This window comes from Myotis nattereri (assembly GCF_964212035.1).
Source record: "Myotis nattereri genome assembly, chromosome: 14".
Taxonomy (NCBI): Eukaryota; Metazoa; Chordata; class Mammalia; order Chiroptera; family Vespertilionidae; genus Myotis; species Myotis nattereri.
In genome coordinates, this window is record NC_138089.1 from 47,032,711 (window position 1) to 47,045,153 (window position 12,443).

General features: G+C 42.1%; 1 protein-coding gene across 19 annotated transcripts in view; it reads left to right on the plus strand.

Moving 5' to 3' along the window:
- RBMS3 (RNA binding motif single stranded interacting protein 3) overlaps positions 1-12,443 on the plus strand; it is a gene marked incomplete at both ends in the record, with an annotated part of 935,783 nt that overhangs the window by 313,813 nt on the left and 609,527 nt on the right. For 7 of the 19 annotated variants that reach the window (XM_081105838.1, XM_081105829.1, XM_081105831.1 and 4 more), the window contains one exon: positions 11,450-12,150. The exons of 3 other annotated variants lie outside the window; for them this stretch is intronic. In XM_081105838.1, coding sequence (XP_080961964.1) covers positions 12,076-12,150 — 75 coding nt within the window. Of the gene's footprint in view, positions 1-11,165; positions 12,151-12,443 lie in introns of those variants that run through there. 9 more of the 19 variants (XM_081105827.1, XM_081105828.1, XM_081105830.1 and 6 more) reach the window with 4 other exon arrangements.

The following is a 12,443-nucleotide window of genomic DNA, read 5'->3' on the forward strand; positions in this document are numbered from 1 at the left end:
CCCTCTCATCACCGATGTTTCTATCTCTCCCTCTCTCTTCCTCTCTGAAATTAATATATATTAAAAACATACTTTCTATAAGGATGGCCCCAATAGTTCATGAGTCATGCCATACGCAATACTTGGGACATACTTATATGAAAATGTGTCTGAACTTCAAATTTCACTGGAGGTCTTATATTTTAGCTGGCAATCCCATTCAGTAGTAGCTTTCAGACTGGACCTGTGCATGTCTGGATTTTTCTAGGGAAAAGAATCAGTTCAGCTGATCACATCTGCTCCTATCAATCCAACTTGCTTAGCTATTGACAGTGGGAAGCTGGACGGTCAATACAAAGTGATAATATTCCTTTAGAAAAATACGTTTTCCATGGGACAAAGCAGCCATTCATCTTTTCCCACTTTGAGACTTTCAGTTAGTGTTTTCCAAAGCTCTGGTTCAATAATGGCACCAAGGCTTGGCAGAAGGTAAGCTGGTGAAAAGGGCCATTCGAATTGAGCAGCTACATTGGGACAAAATTGGCTCAGTGGATGGCAAATAGTGGAATTCTTTGCATGGAAATATAGAGGAAGACATAAAGATAGACAAAAATAAAGTCCCTATTCCTACAACATATTGTAAAACAAGCTGGCAGGGGTGCATTCATATTATTTTACAAATAGCTTAATGAGAAACTCAGAAGCACAAAGACAGAATTAGTTTATGTTAAAAAACGAAAGTCTTGGATTCTTATGCAGTTTTTTTTTTTTAAATCTTCTCAAAGATATGTCATTGATAGCTGTTATTCTTTCATTCAATGAGGACGCTTGTTTTGGGGTCTTACATGAGAGTTTTGACATTTTTGATGTAGAATTAATGCTCCTAGATTTTAAAGAAAGATTTACACTTTTCTTAAATTGATGTCTGATCCAGGTCAGAAGGAAATGGCTACTTAAAATACACGGCAATTTATTTTGATACTGTCACCTCTGGTTGTTTAAACATTTCTTGTCAGCTAATAATAAAAAACATACCTAGAAATATACTTATTAAAATGTATTTTGAAATAATATCTATTTAAAATAATAAAATATATACTCATTTTGGGACAAATTGGAAAATGTCAGTATTTATCAAAAAGAGAAGCAAGCCCTGGGAGATGTTGCTAAGTGGTTAGAGCACTGGCGTGTGCAACCAAGGGTCTCGGGTTTGATTCTGGGCCAAGGGCATGTAACTGGGTTTCAGGTTTAACCCCAGCTCTGGTTGGGGCATGTGCAGGAGGCAACCAATCGATGTGTCTCTCTCACATCGTTGTTTCTCTCCTCCCTCTCCACCCCTGCTTCCTCCCTCCCTTCCACTATCTCTAAAAGAAAAAAAATATCCTCAGGTGATTATTTAAAAAAAAAGAGAGAGAGAGAGAGAAGTAAAATTGCTACTAACCCCATCACAGAGAAAAGGTCCTACTGTTGTTCTCCTATTCTCTTGTGTGTATTTATATTTCATTGTTGAGAGCATATATAATGATGTGTTCTCATTTTTTTTTCATTAGCTATTCAACTTAAGCATTTGCCAAATTGTGAAAATGTTTCTCCGTATCACTTTAATTGTTGAATCATATTTTATAGTGAGTTTATTTAATGAACTTGAGTTGGAAATTCAGGTTTTTCTAATTTCCTATTCTTCAACTTCTAATGATCTGTTTTAGATTCATATAACTAATATTACTGGTTTACAAGGACAAAGACTTTTAAGGCTATATATTTTGTTAAGCTGTATTAAAAAGCATTATAGACATGTATTAGGAATGTATGAGTTCCCATTTCACTGAACTTCATTGCTACCATATTCTCCTTATTTTATTAACCTGTTGTGTTAGGGTTCTCCGGGGAACGCAATGAGTAAGGTAGGTGTGTGTGTGTGTGTGTGTGTGTGTGTGTATACACAGAGATTTATTTTAAGGAATTGGCACATGTGATTGTTGGGCTGTCAAATCCAAAAAAATACAGGTTACTGTTGGCAGGCTGGAGACTCAGGAAAGAGTTGATATTGAGTCCTGAGGCCAAAGGCATTTTGGTGATAGCACTCCTTTCTTCTTAAAAGATCTCAGTCTTTGTTCTTAAACCCTCACACTGTTTGAAGGAGGCCCACACACATTACGGAGAATAATCTGCTTTACTCAAAGTCTACTGACTTTTTAAATGTTAATGACACCTAAAATAAATACCTTACAACAATGTCTAGATTAGTGTTTGATTAAACAACTGGGCACGATCGCCCAGCCATGTTGACACATATAATTCACCATCAGGCCCGTGGTACAAATAGAGTGTATGCTGTTTGATGGAAGGTCGTGCCTGCTCTTTCTTCCCAGTTGTCTGTTTGTTCAACACCATCTGTTTCTATGAAGACACACTGACTTATTTAAGACTTTTATGTAGACTGTAAGTTTTCTGTTTTAAACACAAAGATCATCTCATCCAATTTTAGTATAAGGCATTTATAAGCTCTATCAAATGATGCTTAGGAACAAGCCTGGGGTTGGACTTTATACGGACACTAGAGGCCTGGTGCACGAATTTGTGCCTGCGAGATCTGGCCGAAACCAGCTCTCCAACATACCCCGAGGGGTTCCAGATTGCAAGAGGGCACAGGCCATGCTCGAGGGACCTTACTGGTGCACAATCGGGGCCGAGGAGGGACATAGGAGGTTGACCAGCCAGGGAGGGAAAGTGGGAGGGCTCCAGGACATGTCTGGCCCATCTTGCTCAGTCCCAATCGGCCGGATCCCAGCAGCAAGCTAACCTACTGGTTGGAGCGTCTGCCCTCTGTTGGTCAGTGCATGTCATAGTGACTGGTCAACAGGTCGACTGTCTGCCCCAGGTGGTCAGTGCATGTCATAGCAAGCAGTTGAGCGGCCTTAGCATATCATTAGCATATTACACTTTGATTGGTTGAATGGCCCCCCAGACACTTAGCATATTAGGCTTTTATTATATAGGATAAGTCACAAATAGCCCTCTACCGCGTTATAACTGGGTGTGAACTTGGATGGGGTAGTTAAACCCCATCCCTCTCAAATTTTCTCAACAGTAAAGTCTGAAATATCATACCCACTTTCCAGGTGTTTGTGCGTTTTAACTGAGGAAGCATTTATAAACTTCTTGTATAGTGTCTAGTATGTAAAAGGACATCTGTGTTTTAGTTCTTTGCCTCCTTCACCTTTTTTTTTAAGTTAGTCAACACCACACCCCAGTGCTCACTCCCAATAGTCAGTGCAGAAAAACGTTTTCCTCCTTTAGACACTCAGTACTGTAGTAGGTCTCCCAGAAAACTTAACAGTTTTTGCTTTTTGAGTACATGTCTCATTTCCCCTTTTATTATTCAGAAAGTATCATACATCAATGGCTGGTAGATAAATGAGATGATTTTGGGTGGACATTTATTCATTCACTTAACAAGCATTTTTAATTGTGTATTACATCCCAAGGACAGTTCTAGGTGCTGGAGATAGGACAGTGACATTATAGATTAATAGAGGCCTGGTGCACGACATTCATGCACTCAAGGTGGGGGAGGGTCCCTCCACCTGACCTGCTCCCTTTTGCAGTCTGGGAGCCCTCGGGGGATGTCTGACTGACTGCTTAGGCTCGTTCCCTTAGGCCTAAGCTACCACCGCTCTGCTCACCAGTCATCAGCTGACTTCTGGCTGAGCGGCACTCCCCCTGTGGGAGCGCACTGACCACCAGGGGGCAGCTCTTGCGTTGAGTGCCTGCCCCCTGGTGGTCAGTGCGCATCATAGCAACTGGTCATTCCACTGTTTGGTTTATTTGCATATCACCCTTTTATTATATAGGATAGGATTCCCTGCCCTTTGGACCTCAGGTCTTATTGGGGAGACACTCAAACAAGGAAGTCAACAATTATAGACTCAAACTACAAGTACTGTCATATTAGGCAGGGTCGACTAGGGAATGCTGTGGTTGTGACCAAATCTCAATAGCATAATACAATAAAGGTTCGTTTCTCACTCAGGACAAATCAATCGCTGGTCCAGGTGACTATTTAAGGAAGTTGTGCTCAGCCTTCCAAGATGGTTCCTCTATATCAGCAGGTGCTTTCATCAGAGATGAGTGGGCTGGAGAATTAAATAACAACAGTTAAAAGCATTTACATGTTACTTCTGCTTCATATTTCATTGGCTATAGTATGTCATGTGCTCATGCCTACTTTAAATGAAGTGGAGAAGTGTGTCCTGGTAATCCCAGTGGTAAAAGAGAGCCAGAGGTGCCTACAAGTATTAAGTGTTACAAAAAAAGTGTGTATAGAAAGTGAGAGGACCTTAGCTGATTTTGGTCAATGGTTAGAGCCTCGGCCCACAGACCAAAGGATTGTGTGTTTGATTCCTGGTCAAGGGCATGTACCTCAGTTATAGCCTCAATTCCAGCTCAGGTAAGAGCCTGGATCAGGGCACGTGCAGGAGGCAAGCAATCAATGTGCCCTTCTCACATTGATGTTTCTCTCTCTCTCTCTCCCCCCTCACCCCGCCACCTCCCTTCTTTCTCTTTCCTCCCTTCCTTCACTCTTTCTAAAAATCAATGGAAAAATATCCTTGGTGAGGCATAAAGAAAAAAGAAAGTGAGAAGATATTATGTATTTTTTGCAAATATAATAGAAACAAAATAAATCTGAGCTTTTATGTACATTATTGCTTAGAATTATAATAAAGTATGCATTTAAAACAAACAAACATGGAGTCAACTTAAAAAAATTATTTAATAATGCTTGCTATAAATAGGTACTCAGATATGAGAAAACACATTAAGGTCATTTACGAATGGTGATGTTTGCTAGATATGGAGTTACTAAGTCTACTTGAGGACAGGGTAAAAATATTTATATAGGTATCCTTGAGTATTCAGGCGCATAGTAGATGCTCAATAAAACTTTGTTGAAATTAATAATGATTATTGCTTTAAATTATTCTTGCTTTGCCCTGGCTGGATGGCTCATTTGGTTGAAGTATCATCCCATACACCAAAAGGTTGCAGGTTCAATTTTCGGTCAGGGCACATACCTATATTGTGGGTTCCAACCCGGATTGGGATGTGTATAGGAGGCGACTGGTTGATGTTTCTCTTTTATATTGATAGGTTTCTCTCTCTTTCTCTTTCCCTCTCTCTTCCTCTCTTAGTCTTTCTAAAAAATCAATAAAAACATATGATTGGGTCAAGATTAAAAAATATATTATGCCCTAGGCCAGTGATGGCGAACCTATGACATGCGTGTCAACTCATTTTTTTGGTTAATTTTTCTTTGTTTAATGGCATTTAAATATATAAAATAAATATCAAAAATATAAGTCTTTGTTTTACTATGGTTGCAAATATCAAAAAAATTTCTATATGTGACACGGCACCAGAGGTAAGTTAGGGTTTTTCATCACTGGCCAATACTCTATCCACTGCGCCAAACTGGCTAGGGCAGTGATGGCGAACCTTTTGAGCTCGGCGTGTCAGCATTTTGAAAAACCCTAACTTACCTCTGGTGCCGTGTCACATATAGAAATTTTTTTGATATTTGCAACCATAGTAAAACAAAGACTTATATTTTTGATATTTATTTTATATATTTAAATGCCATTTAACAAAGAAAAATCAACCAAAAAAATGAGTTCACGTGTCACCTCTGACACGCGTGTCATAGGTTCGCCATCACTGGTATTGACCCTCAGACTGAAGAGTCCTGGGTTCGATTCTGCTTAAAGGCATGTACCTCAGTTGCAGGCTCAATCCCTGGCCCTGGTCAGGCACCTTCAGGTGGCAACCAATTGATGTGTCTCTCTCACTTCGATATTTTTCTTTTTCTGTCTCTCCCCCTCCCTCCTACTCTCTCTAAAAATCAATGGAAAAATATCGTTGGGTGAGGATTAACAATAACAACAACAACAACAACAACAACAAAAACAGTATATATCTTTATTATTATTTACTTTATATTTGATTAATGCTCTAGTCCAATACAATTTTATCCTGAGGCTTGGAATTTTCTTCCAAGGCCAATATTTATTGGTTTTATCTACATTAATATTTTCCCATTAAGTTATAATTTAAAGTATAACCACACATGGTTGAATCACTTAGTCTCTTTTTCCTAATTTGTCTCAAGTATTTTCTTAAGCCATTGGAGAAAACAAAGTTATAACATTACTTTAATGTTGGAATTTGCAATCTACCATCTTGCCTTTTTTTTTTAACCAACTCTTATGTCTACTACTCCTTTGGAAATTACTCTATTGAAAAGGAATCCACAGATTTAAATATAGAAGGCAGAAAATGCCAAATTAAAAAAAATCATTCAAGGTTATCAATGTCTTCTTTTTTTTAAATATATTTTTTATTGATTTCAGAGAGAAAGAGAGAGTGAGAGATAGAAACATCAATGATGAGAAAGAATCATTGATCAGCCCTGACCGGTTTGGCTCAGGAGATAAGAGCGTTGGCCTACGGACTGAAGTGTCCTGGGTTCGATTCCAGTCAAGGGCATGTACCTTGGTTGTTGGCACATCCCAAGTAGGGGGTGTGTGGGAGGTAGCTGATCAATGTTTCTCTCTCATCGATGTTTCTGACTCTCTATCCCTCTCCCTTCCTCTCTGTAAAAAATCAATAAAATATATTTTTTTAAAAAGAATCATTGATCAGCTGCCTCTTGCACGCCCCCCAGTGGGGATCGAGCCTGCAACCCCAGCATATGCCCTGACCAGGAATATGAACCGTGACCTCCTGGTTCACAGGTGGATGCTCAACCACTGAGCCATGTTGGCCGGGCATGAATGTCTTCTTGAAGATAGACTAATATACGTGATTTCAAAGACAGTACAATTATGTTCTTTTCTTTTATCGCCACTGTTCTTTTTCTTTGCTTTTGACTAAGTCTTTAGAAGTTAAAAAATAAACCTCCCAAGAGAGGACTCAGTTTGTTTTTTTGTTTTTTTTTTTTGGGGGGGAGGGGGGGTGGATAGGTCAAGGACCAATGAGAAGAAAGTCTCCATCTCTATCCTCTGAGTCTTGACCCTCATTTCAGTACCATCACTTCTCCACTCTGATGGTGTGTCTGAGGCATCGCCTCGTTCCTGTTTGCCAAGAACTTGTCTAAAAAAGGACCTCTCCATTCTGTGCTGTGAGTCACATGGTCTCTGTAAGAGTCCATGCCCTTCGCTGCAGTTTGCTGCTCCTGAATTTGTACAAAATTTGGTGGTTAGTTGGCAAAAGGGACACAGCAGACTTCTGATTTAGAGAGTGTCTTAAACAAGTTACCTCCTACCTTACCTTGATCATTTAAATCAGTGGTTCTCAACCTTGGCTGCACATTAGAATCACCTGGGAATCTTTTTTAAAATCCTGATTTCTGGGCCTCATCCTCCGAAAATTCTGTGTCTTTGTTACTAATGTTATGGCCCCACCCCATACAAGGCCAAAGTTAACAAAACCTCTCCAGATTTCATTACCTCTTTAGCTTGAACTAACTGAAATCAACTGAGGGCCCCACCCCATAATAAAGAAACAGAATTTCCAGAGGACGTGGCCCAGAAATCAGGATTTTAAAAAGATTCCCAGGTGATTCTAATGTGCAGCAAAGATTGAGAACCACTGATTTAAATGGAAAGCAGTACTGCTCCAACAGAGCAGATGTGATATGAAAACTATTCCTTTTTTAAAAATGTTTATTATATTTTTTTTTATTGATTTCATAGAGGAAGGGAGAGGGAGAGATAGATAGAAACATCAATGATGAGAGAGAATCATTGATTGGCTGCCTCCTGCACACCCCACACTGGGGATCGAGCCCACAACCCAGGCATGTGCCCTTGGTCGGAATTGAACCCGGGACCCTTCAATCCACAGGCTGATGCTCCATCCATTGAGCCACCCCGGCTAGGGCTGAAAACTATTTCTGACATGAGTATCTTCCCTCCCAAACTGGCAAGGCTACTGGTATCTCTGAGGGGGAAAGTTAAAAAAAACCACTGCAAACACATGGGTTTTACAATTCTCACAAATGGTAAACTACCTTTCTGCTATTTAAGAAAAGCTTTGAATGTTCAATGAATTGTTTTGGCTAATGACAGTTGATGCAAAGAATACAACAATAATCTAAAAAAACCCACCAGAATTGCCTTTTGTGGCCATTTGGGTAGAAATTGCTGATAACATCAGTGCACGTAACTGGGCTGTAGCTTGGGCTGAGGAGTTATTTTACCTTTTATTTGCAAATAAGACAGTATTCTTTCCCCCTCAGGGAGTACCTAGATCACTTATTAAGAGAAGAACACTGATACCCTTGGCCCATGGTGGTGAAATTGGCCGAGGCAGTCCTAGGATCCTGAGCATATGGGTCTTAGCATTTGGAGGAGGACATTTGAGGAGGACAGCATTCTGTAGTTGAAGATGCCTAGATCTAAAGCTAGACACTTGGATAGAGTCCTGGCTGCAGATTATCAACTGTCACGAATTAAGCTGTCCATACCAAGTTCTCACCAAGGCTTTTACAGTCTGGCTCCAGGGTTCCTCCGCAGAGCTATTTTTATAGTCTTTACTCTTCACTTGCTCCATTCCAGCCCCGGCACCATTTCTCACACATTCCAGAGACACGCTCTTGTTGCCAGGCTTTCTGTACTGCTGTTCCCTCTGCCCGGAATGCTCTTCCCCCAGACACAAGTTTACTTTTTTTTTTTTTTAGCAGATCCAATATGTTCCACAGTATTATAAATACTTCACATGTTTACTTGGTGAATTTTGATAGTAACTGTCAGGCGTAGGCAGTGCCATTGGATGGATGGGAATAAATGGGGGTACAGTGATACGTCAGAGGCAGGACTGGAACTAAGGCAGTTCAGGTGGGAGCCAAGGCTTGATTCTTACAGTCTAACACAGCGGTTCTCAACCTGTGGGTCGCGACCCCTGTGGAGAGTCGAACGACCCTTTCACAGAGGTCACCTAAGACCATTGGAAAACATATATAATTACATATTGCTTTTGTGATTAATCACTATGCTTTAATTATGTTCAATTTGTAACAATGAAATTGAGGGTCACCACAACATGAGGAGCTGTATTAAAGGGTCGCGGCATTAGGAAGGTTGAGAACCACTGGTCTAACACCAGGACATGGTTTACGCTCTTCCTTTATCCCCAGAGCTCCTCCTTGGAGAGCATTTCCAACGTCCTGATTATTGGAGGAATCCCTGGGTCGCTTACTCAGCTGTGTAGGGTGTAACAGCACTAAATGTCATCTGACCTTATAGTGCCTACTTCCTTGCTTATCCCTTTGTCTATCTCACCCCCTAGAATACACACTCTACGAGGGAAGGGCCTTGTCCTGATCAGTGTATCCCCACATCCCTTGCACCCAGAAATGGACTGAAGTGGACTGGAATAAGGATGGGAGTGGTGTTAGAACGATCATGTCTAAGTGTCTCATTCATCAAACCTGTACGGAGTGTCCATTTTATGCCAGACACCACACCAGTTTTGGAAATTTGAAAGTGAACCAGAGCGATGGGAACTCCCACTTCCCTGGTTTTGTGATGCTTTCAGAACACCTCAGAAGCAACATGCAATTAACAGGCAGTTACACGGGATAAGCCCAATATGAGGGCAAATACAAGGGGCATGGGGGAAGCAAGGATTCAGTGAAAGCTACTGTGAGGGGCTGTTACTTATGCTGAGACCTAAAGGGTGGGCTGAAGGGTAAGGGCCGTGGAAGTGGGTTTGGGAGAACAGGAGGCCCTGAGAGAACACCTTCCGGTTCTAAAAACTGTTGAGCAGGACTCGGGTATAGAAGGTAAAGGGGAAGGATTTACCTGGAGCAGGAAGCTTGAGTCAGGACTCTATTGCCCGAGCAAGGAGATGATATTTTAAACCAATGGGATTTTTTTTACTCAGTATCTGATTCCGTGTACCACCTTCAGCCAGGTAAGTTGGCAATATTTCCATTTTCCAGATGGGACAACTGAGGCCCAGAATAACACATTTAAACATCAGCCGAGCTGGTTGCATTTCCTTCATGACAGGGCTCGCAGGGCTCCTACCCCCTTCTCTCCCACCCTCTCTCCTTCCTTCCTTCCTGCTGATTGTTGTTCTTGTCCAAAGTCAAACATGAAATGATTTACTCGCCAGCCTTATCTTTCTCCAAGGAACATGCACGCACTCACACAGCTTCCAGAAACCAGACCACTGAGCGGAAGCTGATGGCCGCAGGGATGGTGGGACTTGAACATGGATGAACACAATATTGTGCATTGGCCCCAAAGTCTCTGTTCTTGACCAGCGAGCTGGATTTGGACCAGGAACTTTCTCTCTGAAAAGGCGACTCAGGGCTGGGGAGTCCAGAGCCGACTTGAAAAAGTAGAGAGCGGTTCAGTATTGGCCTGCCCGGCGCTTTGGGCATGCGTGAGCACTCACAGCAAACACAGCTGGCGAAGCTAAAATTAGCCTCGCCAGCCTTGAAAAGAGACCCTTTAAGGAAATACATTTTCTCGGAAACAATTTGTATTATAATGCAGCAGCTGATTGACATGTCAGAATATTACTTACTATTGGTGGGGGGAAACTCTGCCAAGTAATTATGATTTTCGTTCTTTTTCTGTGTGTGATATCAGTGCAGCAATTAGAACATCCATGATCAAGATCATAACGAGGTAGACCATGAGCGGACCGGTGTTGGTGTTTTTATTTATAAAGAAGTCCAAAAACCCGGCGGAACACCTCTTTTTGATATTTCCAAATGGGCTGTGATGCTAAGGATGACTATTTCTGCTATAAGTTGGTCACTGTGATCTGTGATGCGTGGCTTGTTAACAGTAGAGTTCTGGTGTAGACTCCAAATTTCCTCAACACTTGGCATCCCCCATGTCCTCCAAGAAGTAAAATGTTAGTTTCTAAAGTGTTCGTTTTCTAAAATGTTAGATTCATCTGGCTTCAGGGTGTTCACGGGGTTTTGAAAGCATCCGGAGACACACTTTTTGCATTTTAACCAGCTAGGTTAGTCCCTCTTCCTGGATTTTTCCCCCCTTCCTCCCTCCTCCCTCCCTTGTCCTCGCCTCCCTCCCGAGGTCCGCACTGTTTTGTTTAGCTGGGTGGCTTACCTTTAAACTTGGCACGAAAAGGAAAGAAGGCAGCTCGTCTGTGGAGCCGATGGAGGGAAGGATAAGAAACAATCCACCGCCCGCAGCTGAGTCCCCCGGTTCAGTTCCAGCGGCAGCAGCTTCGCTGCAAAAATCGCTTTGCTATTCGAGATAGCCAGCAGAGGGAATCGGAACTTTGCTTGCAGCAGGGGTTGAAGCAGCCTTTTTTTTTTTTTTTCTTGGAGGAAATACTGCAGCCTTCTGGACTGCGTACGCCGCTCCCTGGAGAGGCTCTCTCGGTTCCACCCACCGGCTGGAAGGAGGGGAAGTGAATGAAAGGACAGGACAAGCCCGGATCACCATGTCACTCTGGGAGGGAGACAGCAGCAACTAAGCTGTGCAAGGTTTTTTTTTTTTTTTTTTTTTTCCTTTTTTCTTTTCCCCTTTCTTTTTCTTTCTGTTCCCTCCCTGTTTTCTTTTTTCCTCTTTCTTTCTCTTTCTTTCTTTTCCTCTTGATTTGCTTTTGCTTTAAGGTGAGGAAAGAGACAAACAGGAGACAGGAAGCTGATCTGCAAGGATTCGGAGTTATGCTGAAAGGACTTTGATTTTTTTTTTCCGTTCCCCCTTTTACAAACGCTGGCAATTGACATCAATACAGGCAGCCTGGTAGAGAGCAAACTGCCTCATCCCAAGTGGACCCCGGCAGCTGGGAGAAGGCAGACAAGATCTGGGGAAGCTGTGTGTGGGGTTTGATTTTTCCCACCGATCCCGGTCTCCTATTTTTTTTTTTTTTGGTGTGTTTCTTTTTTATATTCTTGCTGTGTTGGAACTAGCGAGTGGTGGAAGACGAGCAATCTCCGAAGCCTCATCAGTCATCGGGACTGTCAGGAATAGTGGCTTAAGAGGAAGCTCGGCCTGGGGCACTATACCCTGTCATCCAGTTCCCTGCCTCGGAGATAAAGATTCCAGCTACATGGGCAAACGCCTGGATCAGCCACAAATGTACCCCCAGTACACTTACTACTATCCTCATTATCTCCAAACCAAGGTATGGCTCTGACCCATAGTCTGGAAGTCAGTGTGGTATCTATCCTTCTGCACTTGGCTAGGAAACAGGCAGGCATGTGAATTAGTATTTACCTACCCCTCCCTCCCATCACCTCTTCCTGCTTCTTTGAAATTAGTAACATACCCACGGAGTTAATAAGGCGGCTGAGAATATAGGAAGAGAGCAAGCCCGGAATCCCGGCTTTCTCTTTAAGGAGAGCTCATAGTTTCAGGGGAGTTCTTTTGTTGTTATTTGGCAGCATAAACGTTCCTGGTATCTGTAAAGTCCTTTGC